Consider the following 26,420-nt stretch of genomic DNA (forward strand, 5'->3'; position numbering starts at 1 on the left):
TTTTCTTAGTACGTTGCCTACACTTAAACTGAGAATTTTCCTGCAAGTACAGAGTTGTAGTTGTGTGAAAGTAATTAACTAGTTGCAGCACAGAGCTTCTGGATGCTACATGCATATATCAAAAACTGCTCTTTGCCCAATGGCAGTCAGCTAATATGTTTGTTTGCTTGTTTTAAATAATTAGTTTTCAAAGTGCTACCACAACTGTTTGTGCCTCAAAATCAAAATGTGCTTGTATATAACATAGTGTTGTGTAGGGTCAAACAATCAGTGAATTTCAGCCTCATTGGAAATTTGAGGCATTACATGCACCTTTTTAAGGCATTATTTGAACTTTTTTGTTTTGTAAGAGTGAGTGTGACTGACAAGCTCTCAATAAACTGGTGAACATCAGACATGGGTTGGGTCATTTTCAAAGCTGCCTATAATTCCTATTTTAATAGGAATTGAGCATCTAGATCTCTGGCAGCTTTGAAGAATCTTGGCTAGTGTGGTTAGTTCCACACACAAAGAAAGTGTCAACTCTTTGAATACATTCTGCCTGTTAAGCAAGATAATATATCCAATTTTAGACTTTTGAGTCTAGGAAAAATTATGTTTTAGGGTAAACTTTTTGTTTTTTACTTCATGTCTCCTTTTGCTGGGGGGCTTCTTCCTCTGTAAGCTTAACTTGAAACAAATTCTATTTCAAACACAAGACATTAATTAAGTCTATTTCTAGAGCTAATGTCAATCAAACATGATCAGTATATAGTATTTCAATGAAATGTAATAAGATTTACATAAGCAGGGCTAAATACCAGTAGAGTATATTACATCCACAGTGTACACATGCATTAGATCCGGGAGCAGCTTACTCACGAGTAAACTACTTGCAAGTAAACACTCCTGATCAGGCATCTACACGTGTAGGGAAGTAGGAGCAGATTTGCTGCTAATGGCAGCAAATTGCTCTCACTTCCTGGGGCCCTGCAAGGGGCCCTTGTGACCACCATGGGAAGTTTTAGACTCCCCCTAGGTGCTAGCCCAGGGGCTGGCAGGGAGTACCAGGCCAGGAGACAACTGTCCCACTCCTGCAGCTCTTTCCAAGCCCTTCACCTTGATTGCCTGATTGGGGTGTGGAGCTGGGACCTGCCCCTGACTGGGACAGTTCCCAGTCCCTGTTCCAAGATCACAGGGCAGGGGCTGGAGAGCTTGTTCCATGCTCAGCTTTGTGATTGCAGATCTGGGTGGGGAACAGGCTAGAGATTTTGTTTCCTGCTCAGCTCTGCATTCACAGAGGTGGGTGGGGAACGGGCTCCCCAGGTCCCACCAGCAGGGAGCTCCCATTGCCAGCTCCACAGTCAAGGGGCTGGCACCGACTCCATGGTCATGGGGCCGGCAAATCCTTGGGGATTTGCAATCTCGGAGGTGGGGGTTTGGAGCACCCCCCCCCAGGCTCTGGTGGCAGAGCTTGCCCCAGGAGCAGGATTATCCCGGGGGCAGGGAGCAATATCCCTGGTGGCTGGCTGACTGGAAACAGATTTGTTCTGGGTCAGGCATCTATGCAACCATTACTGTGCAGTTAGTAATCGCAAGTGAATTTGCTACTTGTATTTGCAGGTAGCAGATTTACTCACGATTAGCAAGGTTTACTGTGCAGTAAGCGTGTGCATGTGTAGACACACATACTTACTGCCCAGTAAACTATGCTACTTAGCAGTAAAGCATCTCATGTAGACATACCCAGTGAAAACAATCCTATGTTTTGTAAGCATAGTTTCTGTAAGAAAAGCACCCATTGGTGGCCCTTGGTGGCTTTGCTGACTAGAGTGTTTTAGAGAGAGCCCACGTGCTACCCCCTCTGTGTCTGCCTGCTTTATGTTGATGCTGTGCATTTCTGACTCTAGTACCCATTAAGCCAGGGTCGGGATAGTCGGCACTAGTTGGAGTGTCCAGGGGATTGGAGGTGGGAGGAGATAGGTCGGTGACTCTCAACCAGAGTTCTGTAGTACCCTTGGGATGCTTTGAGATCATTTCAAGCGTGCCCTGGGGTATATACAGTGTCAGCACCATTAGGTGTGCAAACATGATTCATTTGAAATCTCTGGATTTATCATATAGGAAGCCACAGTGTTCAAAATATTCAGACCTGTTTTGGTTTTTTCTGAGTTATTTGCAACAGCAGAATTGTTCTATTATTCTTATGTAATCTAAAATGAGTAAAAGGCAGGAGCTGGCATTTTCAAAGAGGTGCCTCGAGTCCAAAAAAGTTGAGAGAGACATAAATTAACCCTCACCCCAGTGTGTCTGTCTTGTTTTTGTTGGCACAGGTCCAGCCAACTAACCAGCCTTCCTTCAATCCTTGTAATTTATTAAATGCTAGGTAAGTTGCTCAACAACCCAGGTCAGGTGAGATGGAGGTAAAGATCTGGATGTTTCTTGGATTGTGAGGGGGCCACAGTTCATATTTTCTCATAATAATGTGGAACCTGGTGATTTATACCTTTCTTTTGATTAGTACGTAATACTTCTCTCTTCAGAAGTGCTTTATAGATATTCTTAATAACAATATTCCAGGTGGGTAATTTTTGTGTGTGTGGAAACTGGGGCTTGTAAATCAAGTGACTTGAATAAAACTTCTGAGTTTACTGTCAGAACCAAACACAGAACCAGAGGGAATTCTTGTAGTTGCTTTTATCTTCTAAAACACATGGCCACTAAAGCACATCTTTTAGATGAAGTATAAAAAAAGGCATGCTGAAAAGCCGTGGCTGATACACAGTTAAAAGTACAGAATGTTCCTTAGGAACACATTTCTATGAAATTAGTCATGCATATCAGCTCTAAATAGTAGTGAAATCTCTTATAAAGGATTTTATTTATTTATATTTTTAATACGGAGTTGTAATTATTTTTAGTATAACTTGTCATCCTCTCTTTTGGAAAATGTGCTTTGTAGATTTGATTATTTTCAGCACAAGATGCAGCAATTGTCAAATACAAACAAGAGATCAAGTAGTCCTTCCCCCAGCATAGCCTAGTCCTGGATAAAATTCAGTTCTTTGAAACTAATTGATAGATTTACAGCACCATTATCAGGACTTCTGGAAGCAGAGTTTCTTTCTACTGCTATGATATTGATATTCATTGTTTAACTCTACACTTGCATAGGCATATTAAAAATCACTGGGTTTTTTTTCTTTGGAATTTTCATACAGTTTACAAATTGAGGTCTGTTTCAAGGGATATTTTTTTCAGTAGCAATGTATGGATACTTTCTGTCTGGATGTCTATCCCAAAATAACCCATATGTAGAAAATTAAAGGAATTTCAACTCGTACATTTTGCTTTGAGAAGTGATCTAGCCAGTTTCCTTTCTGACTTTTAGAAGTTCCAGTGTTAAATACAACTGTTAAGTGGTCATGATATGCAAAAGTAATTTTTAAGGAAAAATTATATTCTTTCTCTTGTGTATGAAGAGGGAGAGATTTGGGACCTAAGTGGGTACTATACCACCTGTTCAGGAACACCTGAAAAGGAGGAAGCATACCGCAGGATGACCTGCTAGTTGTGTGCTTAGTATTTCCCATGCTGCTTCTAATTGCCTTGCTGCCAGTGCAGGGAGAGAGCAATCTTCTTCATAACTCAGTGTAAATGTATTCTAAAGAACCTCCCTTCTCTCCTGGACATAAGGGAGAGAAATTGGGTTATGAGTCCTGCAGAAATTTCACAATCTTTTGGTATGCTAACTATGGTGTTGATAACCAAGATAAATTACCTTATTTTGGATAAGGAGAATTTTACAAGGTTGGGTTGTCTCCTTGGAAAGAGTTTCTGTCCTGTGTAATCTCTTTCAAATCTGTGCGACAGTACTATTTGTGCTGCGAACTGCAGTCTCCCTCAGCCTGTCTGTGGGAAAGAGTTCCTACCTGCCAGTCCCTGCTCTGTCCATGGAGATATCCAGAAGGCATTTTCTCTTGCCCAGTACTGGAGATGCCGCTGCTTAACCTGGAGAGACTGGAAGGGATAGTATTTTTACTGAGTTTTGGTAGTCTTTTTTTTTCTTCATATCTGGTGCAACTTTATTTAAATTACAGTACTTATATTGGTGATGTTTCAAGAACATGCAATTTTTATAAGCTAGATTTTTACCCCCATGTGTAGTTCCAACACAAAGAACGAGCTCTGGCAAAACTCTACTTTTATTCTGTTATTGGAAGTAGCGGGGTGGAAACATGCAGATTACTATTTAAGGCAGGGGTGGGCAAAATGTGGCCCGTGGCCCGCCAGGCCATTCTATCTGGCCCATGGGGCCCCTAAAAAACTTAATATTTATCTGCCTCTGGCTGCCTGACATGCAGCCCTTGATGGCTTGCTGAAACTCAGTAAGCAGCCCTCTGCCCAAAATAATTGCCCGCCCCTGATTTAAGGTTTACTATAGTGAGGTTCAGTAAGTATTGTGTTTCCAATCCATTTTATTGTTTCTTGTCTTCCTATCCCCTTGATGAATTTATTCTTGACCCACATGTGCTCTTTACACAGTTGCATAGTTAGAGGTAGGAGTGACCAGGGCACAAGTCCCAGGCACCAAGATGTGGTTGCAGGGAAGACATAAAAATAACAGCCACAGCTACTGACACTACCTTGTGCACTGCTGCCACTCAGGGTGCAGAAGTGGCCAGGTACATCTCTGTAGCTGTACCCTTGCCAGTCCTCTTCAGAAAACCCATCCAAGTCAGAACAGGTATTTCTATTGCCTCTGTCAGGGCAGGATTGTCTAGCCACTTTCCTTTGCCAGAGTCTCTCCTGATCTGATCTGACAAGACAGGATATCCTAGTAATCAGATTAAGTGGAAGAAAACTGGTATCTCAAAGCACAGAAGAGAGGGACATTGCCAGACAATTTGTGGAAGTAGGGAGATACAAACATTTGGTTTCCAGAGTTTTTTGACAAGTGGAAGTCCTACTAGAAGTTTACTCTGATTTGTAAAGAACAGGAAATGATTTGGGAGTGTGGATGTTTGGGCTAGCAAGTTAGGGACACTCCTGGGATTATGATTTTTCAGCCTGAGGTAGCTAAACTGTTCTTCCCCACAGCACAGCATATGGTACTAGTGACAGTTAAGTTAAAAAAACAACAACAAAAAAAAACCAGCCTCTGATAGGGAATAGGTACTGGTATGGGAGCTTTGCTTCAAGCAAGGCCATGGGACTTCCATTTTAGCGCACCATTCTTTTCTTTGCTAATCCTGGGGCCAGGCAGAGAACATTTGCAGTGAAAGCTGAAGACACTGACAATTAATCCTCTCCCAGGAGACTGGGTTTACCTCTACCTTTTAAGTAGGTGTGAAGTATGGCTATTTCCATATCCTTCGTTTCTTTCCTGTTACTATAATGTGATACGTGGCCAACAGCCACAATTCTAATTATTATTTGTAAATAAGAAAATATATTTATCTTTTTTTTTTTTTAATTTTAAAATTGATGTATATCTATTTAAAAGAAGTGGTATTGATGGTAAAAATGAAGCCGGAAAGGCAGATATGGAAAAGTGGGGTATTGTGAAAAAGAGATCAGTTAAAATGTGCACCAAAAAAAAAGATACTGAAATCATTTCTGCCAGTTCTGTGAACCATAACAAATGCTTCAGTCGCTGCTGATGCAAAATCTTACCCTTCACAAATCAGCTTTCTATTTTTGGCACTAAAGCATTCTATACAACTGGCTGCATTTTATGCTAGAAGAAAGTCTGGCACTATCATCCATTATGTTTAAGGAGCTGCAAGAACAAGCATCAATTTTAGCCATTCAAACTGGTTGCTTTATTTATTTATTTATTTTTCCCTTGAAGTAATTTACAACCCTTAAAAGTTTCTGGAGTACTGGGTTGCAGCAAATTAGGAGGAGGTGGGAAAAGGGTCCATTAATTTTCATAATTAATAGCCATGGGAATTGGAGTCCTTCAATCAGAGTAGGTATAAGTAGATGGCAGCAGTGCATGTTCACCATGATGACCTTAACCTAACAGGATGTCTCTTCCTCTTCCTGTATGGAGCACTGTTAAGTTCAGAGACCATTAACTCTGACTCCTAGGTATTTCCAGTACTTGGCCTCCACTGAGACTCAGCCTGTTACCAGAAGTACAACATACGATAGCTATTCTGGCATGGATGTTGTCCTGCTAGTATGTACTGTCTGTTTTAGTGTAATCCCTTTCTGCAGCACTGTTGCAATCTTGTACTCTACCAATCTGAATGTCAAGACCTGTTACTGCTTTATTTAATGTTATTAAATAATATTGAATATAACTTTAACTTTGTGTCCCAGTGGGAACATGAACTGGTAGGTGTATAACATGGAAGCATGTTATAAATGCTTCTAGCATCTTTGAAGAAGCCTTATGTCTCCCATTTTCCCCATTTAAGGGAATACAGCATGTGGATGAACGGTAATGTAAAGATGGATGGGTGGGTGGGGCAATGCCTAAGAAAGCGGGGTGTGCTGGAAAGGAGCAGAGGAGTGCCTCTCCTTCCCATTCTCTGTCCTGTCTCCCTGTTGTACCCTGCAGCTTCTCTGAAGAGACTTCAAGTCCAGCAGTGGGGACAGCAAAGTAGTAATGGGAGACTTGCTTCTGTTAAGGTGTGGGGAAGGGGCAGAGGGTCAGGGGAAATGTCACCTCCTTTTCTTGGTCACTGAAGATAGGAGTTTAAATGGCCACTTGACATACGTTGACAGCAAAAATAAAAGGTTACTCTCCACTCCCTCCCCCACCCCAGTATTGAACCTCTACCCTGTACACTGCCACCACCCAGAGTGCAGTACTGGCTGGTTATGCTTCTGAGGATCAGGGAGAAAAGCAACTTCCAAAAAAAGAGGCAGCCCAATGTTCAGCAAACTGGGAGAAACCAAGGGTTCAGTTACAAGCTACTTGATTCCTTTGCGCCACGTGCATCTGAGGTCTTGAACAGTGGAATAATCATTCACTGTTGTTGCAGGAGAAGTGTCTGCTAATACTTACAGAATCTTCTAGACCACGGGTGACCAGTATATGGCCCATGGGCTGGATTTAGCCCATGGAGTCATGTCATCTAACCCATGGAGCTCCCCACAGGTCTGGAAATTTGGCACTGGGGGCAGTGTTAGTTGCTGTAGCTCCTGGAGCCCTAGATCAGCCCCATACGCCAGATGAGGCCCACAGTTAGGTGCCATCGTTCTAGATGTGTCCCCCACCCAGAATTATTCAAGGGGCATGTGAACTGACTACCTACTGTTTAGATATTCCTGACAATCAAAAAAAAAAGTCTTGTAACCTTTTTTAAAAGGGTTTTCTCTTCCATGCCATCCTAGATCTTAAACCACTTCTGACCATTATTCATAGATGGAGAAACATGAGACTTCCAAAAGACTCATCTCCTGTTCCACATTTTTCAATCGCCCCTAATCCTAAAACCATGGCAAACAGTGTATACTACACTCTTCTTCTGTGTTCTGAATTGGTGCAGCTGGTGAGCTTACCTGTGATGTTACTTCTTACCTTCATACAAGTGTTTGATTTTTGTCTCCAAACCCTCCAATCACACATGGGTGCTTTTTCAGGGTGGAAATTGGGTAGTTTTTTTTTAAGGAAAAATTGCTCAGGTTCCATTATGTTCTGATTCTTTTCAAGATATTTTTGTTTTCTGGGAGGAACGTAGACTTAGCTATAAATAACCTTAAATGTAATTATAGCTTCTCCCTCACCCATCCCAAGTCAAGAGACCTATAGGTTACTAAACATTCTTTTTGTTGTAAGACTTTTGTACAGGGCAGGGGTGGGCAAAATATGGCCCACAGGCCAGATCCAGCCTGCCAGGCCATTCTATGTGCCTTGCAGGGCTCCTCCAAAAAACAATTATTGGCCTGTGGCCACCCCTCTGAAAACTGGTGGGAGGCAGGCTTTCAGAAGTCGAGCTCAATCAGACTGGGCAGGCTGTATGCTTACACCTCTGTGGGGCTCCCAGCACTTCATCTGAGAGCCCCCTGTGGAGGCATCGAGTGCAATGGCTTGTGACCAGACAGCTGGTGAGTGGGGAGGAGAACTCCTGGCTACAGGAGTGGGGTGAGTTGGTGGGGTTTGTGTGTGTGTGTGGGGGGGGGGGGTTCCTCTGCCACATCCCCACCCCATGGTGGCCCCTCCCCATGGTGCGCAGCCCCTGCCACCAATGGGGCACTCCTGGCCCACCACAAGCAGAGCCCCCCCAGCAGTGTGTGGCTCTGGCTGAATCCCAGGAGCTACACGTGGCAGCATGGAGCGTGCCTGGGTTGCTGGTGTGTGCCTTCAAGCTGGATTGGTCTGGCTCCATGCCAGCACGTGGGGCTCCTGGCACTGCTTGCAGGAGCCATGCGCCATCGAGCCAGGCCAGGTCAGCTCTGTGCTTCCATATGGGGCTTCTAGTTCTCCAGTGGGGAACTGCATATGGTGAATGAAGTCTGCCTGGCCTGGTGGTACATGACTCACCATGGCTCCCAGTCCACACACTGTCAGACCGAGCAGGCTCTGTGCTTCCACGTACAGGTCCCTGCTGGAGTGCTAGAAGCCCCACATGGAGGCACCGAGCTGGCCCAGCCTGATGGTCTGCAGGATTAATTATAGGCCACCAAATCAGGAAGAGGAAGTGGATGAGGCACTCTTCAAGCAGATAAGTATACCCAAAAACTATGGGATGGTACTGATGATGAGAGACTTCAGTTTTACAGATGTTTGCTGGAAGGACAGCGCAGCCAACTGTAAAATGTCAAAGGGGTTTCTAACTTGAGTGGAGGACAATTTCCTGTTCCAGAAAGTGGTGGATACAACTAGGGGGGATCATCTATCTTGGCTCTTGTCCTGACCAAGAGGTCAGAACTGGTGGAGGATGTGAAAGTGATGGGTAACTTGAGAGGAAGTAATTATGAGATGATAGAATTCCAGATCCTGAGACAGGGAAAGCACGAGGTCAGCAAAATGAAGATGCTAGATTTCAAAAGGGAGGTTTCAACCAACTCAAGGAGCTAATAGGCTTGGTGTCATGGGGAGGATATATTGAAGGATAAAAGGTGTAGGTTGTAGCCGTGTTGGTCTAAGGACATAGGCAGACAAGGTTCCTTGGGTGAATTTGATATCTTTTATTAGACCAACCCAAATAGTTGGAGAATAGTTATTAAGCAAGCTTTCGGGTTCAAAAACCCTTCGTCAGGCTAAGGAAGTTTCAGCAGTTGGTGTGTGCTCTTCGTGGATGGAATGAAAAGTAAAGAAGCCAGGGACTGGGCTGGGGAGTCAGTTGCCAGGCAGATTATAATGTGTCAAAAATCCAATGTCTATGTTTAGTCCATGATCTCTAGTATCCAGCAGGTTGATGAAATGGAGTTCATAGGCTTGTCTCTGGAAATGTTGTGTAAGTTTCACTTGAGGATCAGGACTAAGAGATTGGAGGGAGGGTGGCCCTCCCATGAGATGTGCCCCCACTGGTAATTGGGTATTTCTGTCTTCGTTAGATTTCCGGTGTGCGTTCATTCTGGTGCGTAGTTGTTGTTTGGTCTCTCCTACATATTTTCCATCAGGGCATTTGGTGCATTGGCTGAGATGTTACATTTCTGGAGGTGCAGCTGTAAGATCCAGGAATGCTGATGTCTGTTGTGGGGTGTAGTAATTGTGGGGGTGGTAGAGATGTGTTAGCAGGTTTTGCATTTCTTGTCCTGGCACGATCTGGATCCTTTTGGTGTGTTCTGGGCTTGAGGAAGTTTGCTTCTGGTGATGAGGTTGGCGAGGTTCAGTGCTTGTTTGAAGGCTAGGATGGGTGGCTCTGGGAAGATCTTTTTAAGAATAGGGTCTCTTTCTAGTATGGGTTGCAGTTGTTTGAGGATTTTTCGTACAGGTTCAAGGGAGGGGTGATACGTCATAACCAGCGGTGTGCGATTTGGGGGGGGGGGGGGAATCTGTACTGCAGCAGTTCTTCACGTGGTATCCGGGTGGCTCTTTCAAACATGCGCTCTATCTTTCTGGAGGAGTGTCCTTGGGTTTAAGCCTTTTTAAGATTGGTGAGGTGGCAATCCCGGGTGTTCTCTTCCGTACAAATGCAGTGGTATCTGAGGGCCTGGCTGTATATCACAGCTTTTTTGGTGTGTTTAGGGTGATTGCTGGTTCTGTGCAGATATGTATGTTGGTCTGTGGGTTTCTTGTATAACGTGGTCTGTATTTTATCATTCTGGATACTGATCATCATGTCTAAAAAGGAGATGCTGGTGTTGAAGTATTCTAGAGAAAGTCAGATGGAGGGATGGTGATTGAGTTCCATCAGAAATTCAACAATCGGAGATTGTGGGTTTTCAGTCCAAATGATGAAGATGTCATTGATATATCTTAAGTACAGCAAGGGTTTGATGGTGCACTTCTTAAGGAAGTCTTCTTCTAGGTGGATCATAAAAAGGTTGGCATACTGTGGGGCCATTTTAATGCCCATAGCTGTTCCCATCATCTGGAGGAGTGTTGATTATTAAAAGTGAAATTGTTGTGTGTGAGGATGAAGTGTATAAAGTCAGTAATATCTTTGGGTCTGTAATCTGAGTTGTAATATTGTTCCTGTAGATATGTAAGGCAGGCTTGGATGCCGTCTTGATGTGGGATGTTGGTATATAGGCTGGTAATGTCCATGGTGGCTAGGAGTGTGTTGCTGGGAAGGTGGTCTATGTTTTTAAGTTTCTGCAGAAAGTCTGTAGTGTCTTGTACAAAACTTGCTCTGTGGGTGACGAGCGGTTTTAGGATTGATTCAACAAAACCTGATATTTCCTCAGTTAGGGTCCCATGGTTGGATATGATAGGTCTGCCTGGGTTCCCTTGTTTGTGAATTTTAGGGAGCATGTAAAAAGTCCCCAGGTTAGGTAGTGGGAGGATCAAGGTCTGTAGTTTTTCTTGTAATCTTGATGGAAATGATTTGATGGTATTGTTGAGTTGTTTTTTTTTTTTTATGAAAAGGAGAGTAGGATCTTCTTGTAGTTCTTTGTAGTAGGTGGTGTCAGAGAGCTGTCTGTTGGCTTCCTTTATGTAATCCTCACGGTTTAGGATGACTATGGCTCCTCCTTTATCTGCTGGTTGTATTACTATTTGGTGGTTGGATCTTAGAGATTCTATGGCCTTTTTCTCTGGTAGAGAGAGGTTGCTGTGGTGGCATGTGTTGCTGATTATTTCATTGTTCATTCTTTCCCTGAAGCAGTCAATGTAGCAGTCAAGGTTAGGGTTTCATCCACTGTGAGGTATCCAATCTGATGTTTTTTGGGGCTTTTTGGCGTTGATCTTTTCCTGAATGTTGTCAGAGGATGAGTTGTTGTTGGGAGTGAGTTCAGTTTGGTCGTGAAAATATTCTTTGAGGCGCAGGCGTCGGAAGAATTCTTCTAGTTCTCCACATTGAAGTATTTTATTAGGGTATTTTTCTGGACAAAAATTTAGGCCTTTAGAAAGGACAGATTTTTCAGTTTTGGTAAGCGTGTGTGTGGAGAGATTGATAATGTTTGTGGGTTGGTTGCTGCTTTCAGTTTCGTCAAGTCTGAGGTTGGAATGTTGTAAGGTGTGGGTGTTGTTCCTCTGATGGTTGTTTTGTGGCTGGGGAGCTTGTTCTTGGAGTAATTTGTTCCATTTCTTCTTTTTATGTAGGATGAATGCTGTAGAAAGTTTTTCGTAGTCTTTGTATCCATTGTATATTGTCAGGGAACATACATGGATTTCTGTCTTTTAAGTTGTTATAGTATGTGGTGATTTCCTTCCTGAGTTGGTCTCTTTTGGAGTAGAGTAGGTGAAGTAGATGATTTCTAATTTTCTCTGAAGTTCTGCATAGCTGTGAAGCATATTTGGAGGATAAAAGGCATCCAGGAGGGTTGGGAGCTTCTAAAAGGCACAGAATTGGAAGCCCAACAGGAAACTATCCTGACATGGAAGCACAAAAAGAATGGCAAGTTACCAGTGTGGCTGCACAAGGATCTTCTAAAATGCTTCAAGTAAAAAAGGAAAGCATGCAGGCAGTGGAAGAACGGGCAGGTCACCAAGGAAGCATACCAGGAAATAGCAAGAACTTGCAGAGATGAAATCTGTAAAGTAAAGATAAAGAATGAACTGTACCTGGCAAAGGAATTTAAGGATAACCAGAAGAGGTTCTATAAGTATGTTTGGTCAGAAAAGAAGGATCAAGCAAGATGTGGGTCCCCTTAACAAGCCTGGGTGGACTCCTAACCTAAGATTCAAAGAAGGCACATCTACTCAACAGCTGTTTTGCCTCACTTTCACAAACAATTGCTGTGCAACTTATTATCCTAATAAGGATTATCTGGATAAGGAAGGGGGCAAGATGAGATAATAAAAGAGATGGTCAGAGAGCCTTTGTTGGATCTGAATAAATTCAAGATAACAGAGCCAGATGAACTTCATCCCATGGTACAGAAAGAGCTGGAGGAGGAGATCTTGGACCCCTTGACCATGATCTTCATGAAGTTGTGGGAGACAGGCTGGGTACCAGAGGAATGGAAAAAAGTCAATGTAGTGGCCCTCTTTAAAAAAGGCGAGGAGGAGGGCCCAGGGAACTACAGACTGGTTAGCCTCACTTCAATACCTGGGAAGTTTCTGAAGCATATCCTAAGGAAGCCCATTTGCAAGCATCTGGAGGAGTAAAGGCTGATCACAAGCAGCCAGCAGGGATTTATGAAAAACAAACAGTGTCAAACAAACCTGATCTTCTTTGACAAAGTAAATATTTGGGTGGCTGAAGGGAATGCTATGGGTAAAGTGCATCTGGACTTTAGCAAGGCTTTTGACAGATCTTTGCTTGATCTTCTCATAAACTAATTGGAGAAATGTGGGCTGGATAAAACTACTGTAAGGTAGATAGATAACTGGTTCAATAGCTGCAAACAGGGTAGTTATTAACAGGTTCATATTAGAATGGCAGGAGGCTTCAAGTGGTGTCCCAGAGGGGTCTGTCCTGGGCCCTGTGCTGTTCAACATGTTCATTAACGATTTGGCTGCTGGCATAGAAAGCTTCTTGAGCAAATATGCAAACAACATGAAACTAGGAAGGGTTGCTAACACATTAGAGTATGCAAACACAATTCAGAAGGATCTTGACAGATTGGAAAGGTGAGCTAGAGCTAACAGGACACAGTTCAGTGCAGACAAATGCAAGTTGCTACATATTGGGAGGAGTAATCAAAAAACACAAATATAAAGTGGGTTACACCTGGTTGGATGGCAGTACTGAAAAGGACTTGGGAGTTTTGGTATGTCACAAACTCAATACAAGTCTGCACTATGATGCAGCTGCACAAAAGGCGAATGCGGTTTCGGGATGCATCGATAGAAGCATTCGGTGCAAGACAGGAGGTGATAGTACCTCTCTACTCCACACTGGTTAGGTCTCTTCTGATGTACTGTGTGCAGTTCTGGGCTTCACATTTTAAAAATTATGTGGACAAGTCCGAGAGGGTCCAGACGCATGCAGCAAAGATGATAAAGGCCTTGGAAAGCAAGTCATATAAGGAAAGGCTGAAGGAGCCAGGCATGTTCAACTTGCAGAAAAGGCACTTAAGAGGGGTCATGATAACAGTCTTTAAATACTTGAAGGGCTGCCATAAAGAAGAAGGGGAGGCATCTCTTTCTCTCTTGCTGCAGAGAGGAGGAGATGGACCAGTGGCTTGAAGTTGCAGCAAAGTAAGTTTAGATCCAGAATAACTTCTGCACTGTGAGAATATTGAGGCAGTGGAATAGACTGCCTAGGGAAGTTGTGGACTCTCCATCACTGGAGGTGTTCAAGAAGAGGGTGGGTGGGTGGGTGCGTGTGTGTGTGGCTATGCATACATTCTACTCTGGGCATTTCCCATGTTTCTGGGCTTTGCTGGTTGCCCCTACCCCACTCTTTTGCTACACGTCATGGTGCTTTTAAGCCTCCCTCAGAGACATTGGATGTTGGCTACAACCGAGGCTGGGGACTTTGACTGGGGCATGCCAGTTCTTCTGCTGGAACCAAAGCCAGAGGCTCCTGGCTAGAAGGTCTTACCCCTCTGATCAGGGTCAGACCAGTTGCCATATTTGGGGTCAGGAAGGAATTTTACCCCATGGTCAAATTGTTATGGAATGCAGGGTTTTTTTTCCTTTCTTTGTAGCAGAAGGTGTGCCCCGCTTCCCGGGATCTCTTGAGCATATATTGACAACATTTCATAGAAGCAGAACACTGGCTGCCATGGTTCCCCTGGTTTACCTGTGGCAGGTTAGGGTGTTGGGCCTCTGTTGCACCAGGTTTGACTCTAGTCTTATGTAGAGTTTAGGGTATGGATAGTATAGGATCGTTTGGATAGGATGGTCCTATGTCAAGCAGGGGGTTGGAATAGACCTCTGGAGGTCCCTTCCAGCCCTACTTCTCTGATTCTATGATATAATGAGTATCTGTTAATGTGCAAAAATAATTTTCCCTGATAATTATAAAATATCAGTTTGCTTCACCTGCTAATGAAAAATGTCCCATGGTAGCTTTTACAAGAGACTACCTCTGACTATAAAATTGTATTAGACTGCCAATGCTTTTTCCGTGGCCTGAAACTAAAAACATCCCTAACACTTTTCATTCCTGTACATTAAATTTTGCAAGGTCACTCCTTTAAAAAAGCTAAAGCTATGAAGAGGAGGAAATTAGCTTTCAGTTTGTTTTTTTGTTCTCTGCAATCATATCATGCTTCTCACAGTATTTAAGTAGGTCTTCTAAAGTGGGTTTTTTGTTGTTTGTTTTTTTTTGTTTAGTTGGGGTTTGTATTTTTTGAAAGAGGAAAATCTTGTGTTACTGACTGCAAGCGGAAGAATGTGCCAGAATTCAAGTTTTTGTTCCCCGTCTTTATAGGAAATAATGCTCAAACAAAATATCTTTTGGAAGTTTTTTATTTTCTTCCCCACACTGCTGACATCAATGTGGTTGTATCTTAAACTGTAGTTACCCTCTAACTATCATGATCTCTGTATAAATCAGGTGAGCACATATGTTCAGTGAGGCATGTCAGGAAAACTTTAGTTTTCATGCATTCAGTTTATATTCTGCATCTCAGTATGGGAGAGAATCTGATCTCATTACTTGCCATTTTGTTTTCTGTTTTTGTTTTTTTTTTAACATATAGCATAATTACTGGACTAAGACTAGATTTAAGTTTTTGCAGACTTTTTCCTGGTCTACCTTCAAGCTAAAATCCCAGTCTTCCTCCTTTAGGTTCCATTCCCAGATCATTACTTATAACAAATACTAATATTTAAATGGAAAATCATAACCCAATTTTATTTATTTATTTTTAAACAGGACAGCTGGGAAATTATAGAAGGATTGCGGGGAGTTGTGAATTGCACCCTGGAGCCACAGAAACAGGAAGGCTACTTGTTGAAAAAGAGAAAATGGCCCCTAAAAGGCTGGCACAAGGTAGGGGAAAAAAATCTCTTTTAAGGCTTTTGGTTATTTAAATGTTTTGCCCATTGTTAAAAAACAAACAAACAAAAAAGACAACAACAACAGAAACCCAAAACTTTAACATGTAAATAATATCTATACTTCTGCTCATTTGTTAAGGCTTATCTTTGCATTTTCCTGATTACAGAGATACTTCTTTTTGGCTGGAGGAATTTTGAAATATTCCAAGTGTCAAGCTGATGTAAGTATCCTCACTCTAAAGTGTGTTTTTATAGTTTAAATGGGTTGAAATACCAGGACTTGTGTACTGTTGGGGAAAAGAAGGGTAAGTCCAGAATTCCCAAATTCCAGGCTGAGGATAAAAGAATGGACCTCCCTCCTTTCCTATTAATAATCTGTTTTCTTAAGCTACCACAGAACATGAATACTAATTATCTGTATAAAATGGTTATTGCAGATAGAGAGGGGGAAGCTTCATGGCTGCATTGATGTTGGACTCTCAGTGATGTCTGTAAAGAAATCCACAAAATGCATAGATTTGGATACAGAAGAGCATATATACCATCTGAAGGTAACTCTATAAGGCAGCAGTCAGCAACCGTTTTCTGGCAGCAGGATGGAAAATCCAGGCTTGAGTCTGAGACACTGGCACTAAGACCCAACCACTGCCACTGCTTCTCCTTGTGATGTGGCACAGGAAAGCTCCTGGTCAGAACAGTGTGGACAAAACCTTGACTGCCAAGTGCAGCTGAAGTACCAGTTCTGCATGCTAGGTCCGATGGCTCCATAAACTGGATTTTGCTCACAGGCCGCTGGTTACCAACCCCTGAAAATAAGGCAATAGTGTTCCAATTAAGCTGTAAAACTTAAAGCCGTGAAATGGACATAACTTTGTGTATACGTGCACTTGTGTGGCCTTTATAATAGGGTTGAAAATGGTGGTTAATTTATGTCTTAATAAATGTCTTAAGAAATTCCATAAACATGCCTTCACATGGCCAAACTTTACAGTTTTCTGCAAAGCAAAATGTCTCATTTACTGGGAGATAAGTGGCCTCATTTGTACTATTCCATTTAGTTTGTAGGAGTTATCCCTGCCATAAAGGCTTTCTCAAAATGGAAGCTTGAGAGACACGAGGACTGACTCATGGTTGATAGTCTTTTTAAAGTATTTAAAAAAACAAAAACCATTTTTGAGAGATGATTGTGTGAAAGGAGGAGATGGAACAGAGTAGTTAAATGGTATGGCAGTGCCCTCAAGTAAATATCATTATATCAGAGTTTGAACTCTGTTACAGGATTCATCTTATTAATGCATGTTATTAATAGGATAGCTTGATAGCTTTCTAATTATGCATTCACCTTTATCTGTGAAGAATATCTTGCATTTTTACATTGATGAAATTTAACATTTTATCTAATAGTATAAATTAATTTCAGATGCATAATATTTTGATATGGCTTTTTAAAAATAAACACTAACCTGTACTTATTTAAGATTGAAAGTCTTGGTTACTCCTTAAAAATAAAGTAGTTTTCATGTGAAACTAATAACTCGCTCTATTTTTCCTGTACAGTTTGCATGCAGAGTTAATGCTGCCATGCCTCTCTGGATTGAAGTTGAATGTATTTTAAGAAACAGGTTTACAAGGCTTATGTAAATGTACAATATTAGGTATAAATTTAGGAACGTATACTTTTCAGTACCTTAGCAAGTGCTGAAGTGTTACTCTATAGAAGGATAGACATAAGTATTTAAGTGGTTTCCTGAGGCTGTGCCTTTTTGTCTTGAATTTACTGTATGAATTATTGCATCATATTCAGGCTAGTGAAACATACTGCTTAATAGAAATATTTCTGAGAGAGCTTTTATTATCTGCCAAGAATTGGGAACACAGCATGACCATGTTGTAACAAAAAGTTAGGTTTGACTAGTAGTTTTAACTTGAATATGGCTTCGTATTTAATTAAATATTGTATTCTGTAGGTGAAATCTCAGGAAGTATTTGAAGAATGGGTAGCAAAACTTCGTCACCACAGAATGTATCGTCAAAATGAAATCTCCATGTTTCCACTTGATGTCAATAATCATTTTTTCCCAACATCTACCACAGACTCTGTCCCTAGTGCATTTGACTCTACTTCAAGTAGAAAGGTAATAATTATAATTTAGATGATGTTTTTTATTAGGAATTAATTTAGTTTAATTTCTCTATTAGTATGCAAAGACTTTTAACCACAAATTTCATTAGGAGAAGATTTACTTTAAAATGTAAATTGTGAAATTGTTGATCATTTAAGAGTATTTTAATGGAAATCACCTGAGAAGCATAACCTATAAAACTAGACAGTCTCAAAGTTACCGTATTTACTTGGGGGGGGAATCAACATAGTGGGGAAGCACCTTATCTTATATTTGCAAACAAGGAAACCTCATTAAATACATTGTCTATCACTAAACTGCTGCCAAAAGGAAGTTGATTAAATGCAGCCAACTCTGAATACAACTATGAAACATTCGGCCCATATTGGGCAAATGTATTGATGGAAACATTTTTGTGTACATGTTTGTGTGCGTGGCCCTTAACAATTAGTGGGTGTTCCCTCCGCAAGGAACTGGCACCACACCTGGAGGTACTGAAATACCAGGCCAGCACCGGGAGGGCCAAAACCAGCCCTGACATCCTCTTGGTGCCAGAAAGATTGAATTTTATTAGTAGATGTTAAGAATCATGAACCAAAGAGATGATAAAACCATAAGGGAAATATAGAGCGCCCGAGTGAGGGACTAACATGAGAAGGATGGGAGTGAGGAGGGGAATGTATCTAAGTTACAGAAAATATAATGTTAACATTGATCTTGGCCAAAAAAGCTGAGATGCTGATGGGAGCCTTTTTTTGTGTAGCCCTTAAGGAAAAAAAACAAACCACAAGCAGTCCCTCCCCCAGGAGGAAACAAGCACTGCCTGGAGGCACTGCAATACAAGGCTGGCAGCCGGAGAGGCTGGAGCAAGCCCCAACATCCTCCCTGGGTGCCAAAAATGCGGATGAGAATGCCTGCTGCACCCTCTCCCAGCCTGTCGCACGTAATAGTGTGGCCCTGCCCTCCATGAGGTGGAGCCGGAAGGTTGCCCAGAGCCTCATCTTCATATAAATTTTTGGAGGATCCCAGGACGCATGACAAGAACACTGAGCTAATTAGCGCATGGATCATTGGGGGGGGGGGGGGGGGGTGTACCTGGAGTATACACACGTACTGAGTATTGCTGAGCTGAGGGGTCCCATGGCTTGAAATGCTGTTGTCTCTGGTGGGCCTGACCCAATGAATTATATGGTAAATCATTAGCCTTTTGGCTTTGGACTAATATCATGGGTTTTTGTACTATCTAATATCTACATATATAGTTTGTACTGTATGTAAGTAGGTATAGAAGTGCTGCTTAAAAATGTATTGAGGGAGTACCTGTGTTTAAAACTTGCACCAAAAAGGTGCAATGCATCAATTCTGGGTGAACAATGGATGAGGTCTAAGGGTACCTGTAGTAACTTGTCTGTATGCAATAGTAATATGCATATAGGCAAAGGGGTGCAGGTATGTTTATTTCAAGGTCAGTGTTTTCAGATTTGCCCCTCGCTTCCATGTGCTCAGGGAGAGCAGGCTGTGACAGTAAGGAAGGGAGAAGGAGCTGTAGGAAGAAGAAGTTGTGGGGCAGAGGACAAGGGGCCCACCCCAGATTTATTTTCCCTGTTGTAGCAGTGGGAGGGAGACAAATTCAAGGGAACCCCCCAATAATGAGATTCTATACCTGGAAAATTGTAATATTTTCCCTATATAGAATCTAATTTTTGGTGGGTCATCTTATATTTGGGTAAATATGGTATAATATTGACTTTGTATAAACATTATGAAAATAAAATTTTACTTTGCTTCCTGTAAGCAGTTACTCTATTCCAATCTCTATTAACAAATGGAATACATACTGGAAGCCTTTGTGCATGAGTTTTGTTCTCAGAACAGCATTCTATTGGCTTTAAACCAAAATTCAGCTTCTCCTTTTATACTGGTTTAAAAAAAAAAAACCTGTTCTATAATATTAAAACATTAAGATGTTTATTAAATTGGTCTAGGAACTACAAACTATTAGCAACCAGCTATTATAGTGGCAAGGGCTGTTTTCCTTAAAAGCATGCAGGAACAATGATAATGCTATAAAGCATAATTGCCAGTTGACATGGGAGTGTCTCCTCTTGTGTGTTATCCCTGTGGCTTCTGCTCTTGGTGCTATGGATTCCACAAGTCTGGATTCATTTGACCAGCAGTGTCCCTGGCTACATTCTGGGCTGTATTCTTGTCCCCCAACCCTGACTCAAGAGCATAAAGAGCAGTCAGCCTAACTGTCCCTCAGATCTTCCATGCTACCTGTGGTAGCAAAAAGAGAACCCCTGCAGCATCCCTCTACTTCTCAGCACACTGCTAGTGTTCTCTTGCTAACAAGTTAATTCTAATAGCTACAAAATACTTCCATTAACTTTAATTCAGACATTTTCCCTCTGTACAGAGTGCTAGTAACAATGTAGAAGTTAAGGATCTGGGATTCAAAACTGGTCCCTCATGTGAAGCTTTGTTGCCTGTTAAGGATGGCTGATCCAGGTACCTAGGAGAAGGCCTGATCTCTGAGTATCACTCCTCTTCAAAGAGTCTTTCACAAGCTACAGAAGTCTGTCTGAAGTCATTCTTCCTTTAGAGTGCTATAAGAACATCCTCAGCTGCTGCAGGAAAATCAGCTGGAATACAGTCATCTCCTCAGTCCCCTCCCATTAGTACCCTGGCGAGCAGACATGCCACCCCAAATTCCTGGATTACAAGTACTATGACATCCAGTTGTCCACCTCTGATGGAGACTTCAATGACCTCTGACTGGCAGAAAAGGGGCATTGTTCCAGGGAGGAGATAATCTCAGGTCACCTTCTCTAATGCCTACCAAGCCAAGGAACAGTAGTCCTTAAACTTTTAACTTCCTAAGGGTCAAGAGACGGACAAGATGTTTTTTAGTATCCTTGTACCCATTCCTGAGGCATCTTTAGCAGTACTACTAAGTGAATGGACTGTATGTCACTTGGCATCTATCTCAACAATGGGTCCTTTGGTACTTGGAGCTTTGGCTGGTCCAGAATGTTTCAGGACATTATACTGCATGCCACTGTGACCACCTCCAACTTGCACACCAAAACCAGAAATGCAACAGTGAAGCCATTCCGGGGGGGGGGTGCCTCCACCTTCCTCTGCAGCCACATGCTGAAAGCAGAGGACTCAAGTGTCGTCACAGTGGGATACTCTCTAAAGTAGCTTCACTCCTTCTCTTCTATGTTGGTACCTGCAAGCAGAAGTGGATGGGCTTACTAAAGAACATCCATCACCAGGCACTCTGGGGACAAATAGCATAAATGTATCTTTAATATCAGGGGTGTAGGCTGTAGCTGTGTTGGTCTTGGGGCATAGGCAGACAAGGTTCTTTGGGTGAATATGATATCTTTTATTAGACCAACTTAAATAGTTGGGGGAAAACAATTATAGCAAGCTTTTGGGTTTAAAAACCTTTCATTCTTAATATCAAGAACCCTGTTACTGCCTTCCCAGCTATTTCAGAGCAGTGTTCCTTAATACTTGATATCAAGGTAGCAAAATTTTAATTCTAGGATGATCAAAACCATTCCATTCCTTTAAATAACTTTTTTTTTTTTTTTTTTTTTTTTTTTTTTTGAGAAATTCTGCATTCACTGGGCCTCTCTGCTCTAGCCCCAAAAACAAAGCAAAAAGCCAGAAATCTTCTTTCACACAATACTTCTCTGACTAGTACTAGTGTTTGGGGTCTGATGCCTCTGAGCTGCAAGAAAAAAACAAAAGTAGCTCCTCTAAAGAGGGTTCCCTAACTCTTTAAGCTGCCTCAATCTGGAGCTTGTACTGGGCAGCAGATCTGACATCAGTCACAAGAGCCCAGCAGAGTTACCTGAGATCTTTTCCCTTTTTTTAATCCTTTCACATGCTCAGGCGACCACTGCTTATATTTTGAAGTCCTGGACTGGGATTACCTCAAGCCGTCTTGGATATTATGTAAGGAATACTTTAGTCTGTTCCAAACCACTGCTGTCTTACCCTAAAGGTCCTTAATGTCAACAGAAGTTCATGCTCAAAGCATAAAGGGCATAAGGAGCAGCATTAAATTCCAGGTCAGTGGATGCTTACTGTTATCTGGAATATTTCCTGGAGACCATAAACTTTAGCAACCAGTTCAAACCTACCCAAGGACGTCACTAAGAACCTAGAGGTGATGCAGCCTAAATGCAGCCATGCCATCAACTCTGCACATACAGTCTCTGGAACACCTTGGTAAATTGGATCTGCAGACAGATCTCATAAATTCATGCATAGCCTGTCAAACATTTAGTCCAAGAAAACCATTTTTCCATGTGGTGATTCTCAGATGCAGCGGTTTGCCAGATCCCAGCAAGTATCTGACCTGCCCTCTCAGACTTCCTGAGACCCAGTGCATGCTCTTCACTGACCCTCATGATCCTGAGGGTTCTGGGATGACCTGTAGGACTGATGATTGAGTCATAGCACTGGAACAGACTGAGCAGTGCCAGTGTTAAGATCTGATGAATTTTTCAATACAACCAGAAGACTTCTTGCTTGACATCATTTTGCAGAATAAACTACTGCGTCCTGATCCTGAATGCTGATTAGCTAACATCTGCTGAAATAAGCTATTTAACTGAAGCTTGAAACAGAAAAGCCTCAGCTAGACTGACTCTCAAAGTTAAATGGAGGGGACTTTTTAATTATCTTGGCATCAGCTGTTTCCCTTGAACATTCATTATCAATATTGGATGATCAGCTGATCCTGAAAATATCTTTAATTTTCAGTCCTTTTCATCAGAATATATCTAAGAGCAATATCTTCTTATCTGGTAGCATATTGAATGTTTCTGTTTTTTGGGTTTCCCCCTTTCCTTTTCTTGTTTTCCCCTCCAGTTTGGAACTTCCCTTGCTGGAATCTCCTTATAGTATTAGCAAGCCTGAGTCCCCCTTCTGATCCCTTGGCAATGTATGCCCTGAATTACTTATGTATATGATCATTCATCAGCTCAGAGTAGGAGAGATTCGGGCCCTTTTCTCAGGCTCCCCATACCATGTTTCATAAGAACATGGTCTGTCTGGGTATATTTGTACAGCACCAAGAAGATCAATGCTGAGACATGCTACCTCTGCTTTGCAGATATTAACTTCTAGTTATAGCAGCATTTCTTTGTGATTGGCATGCATATGGTGTCACACTGAGCTCTGCTGAGGTGGGGAGCCTGAAGATGCAGATGTAGAGGTGCGGTCCCAGTGGACATTGCTGCCTAAAGGATTCTGATTTCATACATATGTGCTCCAAGAGCTGAAGCACAAAAACTTGCAGTCACTAAGCTAAGTAACTATTCTTTGTTTTAATATAGGATATTAAACAAGTAGGCTTATGAAATATAGATTTGCACTACAAAGAGGCTGAACTTCCCCCATATTTTCACATGAAAGTGTCAGTCCCTAAGCTACTGTTAATTGCTACAGCTCCACAGCAGATGTATCCCAGCTTCATTCACCTGAGGATCTGTCTGTTCACTTACAAATCAGACAAGTGAGCATTGCACTATATCTGCTTTAGGACTCAGTAGCTCTGTTTTCATATATGTGTCGGGTTTTTTTTCTTTTCATATATGTATGTATCTTGACTGTATTGTGTGAGGGCTAGCATGCTCTTTGCTAGTTGCAGTGTCTTGGTAGGCAGAACTCCTAGAAACATTTTCTTAAGGCCTCCCCCAAACTCGCATAACACCATGCACTTGGGGGGGAGGGGGTGGGAGGGGATTTTTTTCCCCTCCATTTACATATAAAGTTTTAGAATGGAGGTAGGATGCATTATGAATGGTCTTTAAGAAGCCAACATGGAATGTGTTTACAAAGGTGATTATACATCTTTACAAACTCAATCTGTTTACATTGCAAAAGGTACAGAAATTTGTTTGAATTTTTGTTGTTTGAAAATGGCTAAGCAACTGGCTACGGAGTCGGACCCAAGAGTACTAGTTGAAGGGAGCAAATCAATGTGGCGCAGGGTTTCCAGTGGAGTCCCTCAGGTCTTGGTACTCGGTCCAGTACTCTTTTTTAACATTTTCATCAATGATCTAAATTTGAGAGTCAGATGTGGACAATACCAAATTATGGGGGAGGGCGATCACACTGCAGGACAGGCTGAGAGTACAGGCCGACTTGGACACACTCTGAAGATGGGCTGACCAAAACCAGATGGCCTCCAATGCAGAGAAATGCAAGGTGCTGCACCTTGGTAGAAAGAACCCTCAGCATACTTACAGGCTCGGCAGTGCTACGCTTGCTAGCACCACGACCGAAAGGGACTTGGGGGTCTTGATTGGCCACAAGATGAATATGAGCTACCAATGTGATGCAGTGGTGGGCAAAGCTAACCAAACTCTGGCGTGCATCCACTGATGCATGTCAAGCAAAACCAGGGAAGTCATCCTCCCACTTTACTCAGCCCTGGTGAGACTGTAGTTGGAGTACAACATCCAGTTTTGGGCCCCCCACTTCAGGAAGGATGTGGAGAAGTTTGAGAGAGTCCAGAGGAGAGACACTCGTATGATCCAAGGCCTGGAGGGAAGGCTGTACGAGGAGAGGCTGAAGGACTTTGGACTCTTCAGTCTGGAAAAGAGAAGGCTCAGAGGGGACTTGGTGGCAGCCTACAACTTCATAAGAGGAGTTCATCAGGATCTGGGATAACATCTGTTCACCAGAGCTCCCCAAGGGGATAACAAGGTCTAACAGCCATAAACTTGAGGAAGTCCATTTTAGACTGGATATAAGAAAAAAGCTCTTTACAGTGCATGTGTCCAGAGTCTAAAACAAACTCCCCCCAGAGGTGGTGCAAGCACCTACTCTGGACTCCTTCAAAAAACTGCTAAATTTTTCTTGCTGGGGTCACTTGATCCCAGCTGACTTCCCGCCCATGGCAGGGGGCTGGATCTGATGATCTCATGAGGTCCCTTCCAGCCCCTAGTGTCTCTGAAATCTGTGAAAATTGTTGTTTGAACTAGAAAGCAAACTGCAGGCTCTTTTATACTACAGCAGTGAAATAGAGGAACAGTTAGTAAACAAACTATACAAATTTTCTAGTGATAAAATCTCTAGTAAATAATTGATACTTGCTGTAGTATAATACCAAGTTGTATTATTGTATGATAACAAATTAGGAGTCAAAGTCTGCTTGATCTTGGCAGACATTCAACTGGAGTAGACAAGGCACATCAGTTTCTGTAGACAGTGACACAAAAGTGATGTGGTCAAAATAATTTGTGGCTGCCTTTGACTGACTGGCTGATCTGAATGACCAGATACCCACTTAAAATGAGGCAGCCTCTAGCACAAGGCTGAAATGAGGTTTTATTTTTTGGGTTTTTTTTACCTGCGCCTCTGGAATTTTAGTAAGGTATCTTAACTGCTCTACTACTATACCCTAAAAATATACAATACAGGTGACCCTCGCCATTCATGGGGAATACGTTCTTGTATCCTCCCACGAATGGTGAAATCCATGAATAAGGCACTCCGTTCATGAACGCAGTGCCCCCAGAATGGGGGGTACGGCTCCAGTGGTGGTGGCAGGAGCGCAGCAGCAGGAGCACAGCGGCAGCAAGTGCAGAGCTCCCGAGGAGCTCTTGGAAGTGTATAAAGTGTGTTTAAAATGTGGGTTTGGCATTCGCAAATATTTGAAATCGCGAATGCCGAACCCGCGAATAATGAGGGTTTCCTGTATATTTATGTATAAAAGTATATAAATCAGTGGCTACTACGTTCACATTTTATCCTATCCTTCATCTCAAAGCTTTCATCATATGTAAGAAAAGACTAAATAAAAAATAAAATTATTATCGAGGCGTAGAAGAGAATGCAAAAAATGGCAGAGCGAGAGAGATACCTGATCGGAAGTGACTGTAGCGCATATTTAACCTTTCTTCTAATACCCAAATAAATGAGACATATGATGACATATCAAATGAAATGTTTTTAAAACTGATTAAAAAGAAATCCTTTATGAAATATCCTGTTGAATTTGCTGATACAAGGTACTATTGTGGGATAAAAAGATTACTAAAATCCCCCCAAATCATTAAGTACTTGCATGAATAAGTATATCACCTGAATTTATTCTAGCTAAGATAATAGCATTATAAACCACTTACAATCCATCAGTGTTGGATACCAATTATTCAGTTGTGGGCTTCCCTATTGGAAACCATTTCCTGAGTTATCTCCTCTTAGTGGCCTTTGCTGAAAACAGGTGATACAGTTAATTCTTTGCAATTTATACCAAGGACAATCGCACAAGAGCCTTATTAATGGAATATAAGCATTAGTTGGTTCTCCAAATAACTAACCCTTCCCCCTGTTAAAAAGTTTCTAACCAGTGTTTGCATATTGCACTTAAATTGTATACCTCCTCTCCTTGTTTTTTTTACCACTTTGGATGAGAAGGGGAACATCAAAGGCTAATATTTTGCTAGGTGAATTTTTTAATTTTCTGCAACCAGTCTGCAGAATTATGTGTTGTTTTAAATCCAGTGATTTCTTCAGTGTTTGCTTTACTATTGGTGGTGGTCAGTAGTTAGCTCCACTTTCCACATCTTGATTATAGAACTGTCTAATCAGACTGTTGCTAAATAATGGTATGCCTATCTCTTCCTCTTAGCTGGTACTCTTAGCTTTTGAATCCGGATTTTGGCATCTGAAAGTTATCACACAAAATATTATACAGTAAAAGCTCTGTTATCTGGTATCTCCCGGGAATGGGTGATGCTGGATAACAAAATATGCCAGTTAATAGAGCAGCCCGAACAGGCGTCCTTGCCTGTTCGGGCCACCGCTTTTCCTGCCACGTCTGG

At 42.0% G+C, this 26,420-nt stretch overlaps 1 protein-coding gene across 12 annotated transcripts in view; it reads left to right on the plus strand.

Moving 5' to 3' along the window:
* Positions 1-26,420, plus strand: part of OSBPL3 (oxysterol binding protein like 3) — a 160,992-nt gene that overhangs the window by 70,106 nt on the left and 64,466 nt on the right. For all 12 annotated transcript variants that reach the window (XM_059728901.1, XM_059728907.1, XM_019498026.2 and 9 more), the window contains 4 exons: positions 15,318-15,434; positions 15,610-15,663; positions 15,880-15,993; positions 17,410-17,577. In XM_059728901.1, the coding sequence (XP_059584884.1) occupies positions 15,318-15,434; positions 15,610-15,663; positions 15,880-15,993; positions 17,410-17,577 (453 nt within the window). The remainder of the gene's footprint in view (positions 1-15,317; positions 15,435-15,609; positions 15,664-15,879; positions 15,994-17,409; positions 17,578-26,420) is intronic.

The sequence above is a fragment of the Alligator mississippiensis genome, chromosome 5 (assembly GCF_030867095.1).
Source record: "Alligator mississippiensis isolate rAllMis1 chromosome 5, rAllMis1, whole genome shotgun sequence".
Taxonomy (NCBI): Eukaryota; Metazoa; Chordata; order Crocodylia; family Alligatoridae; genus Alligator; species Alligator mississippiensis.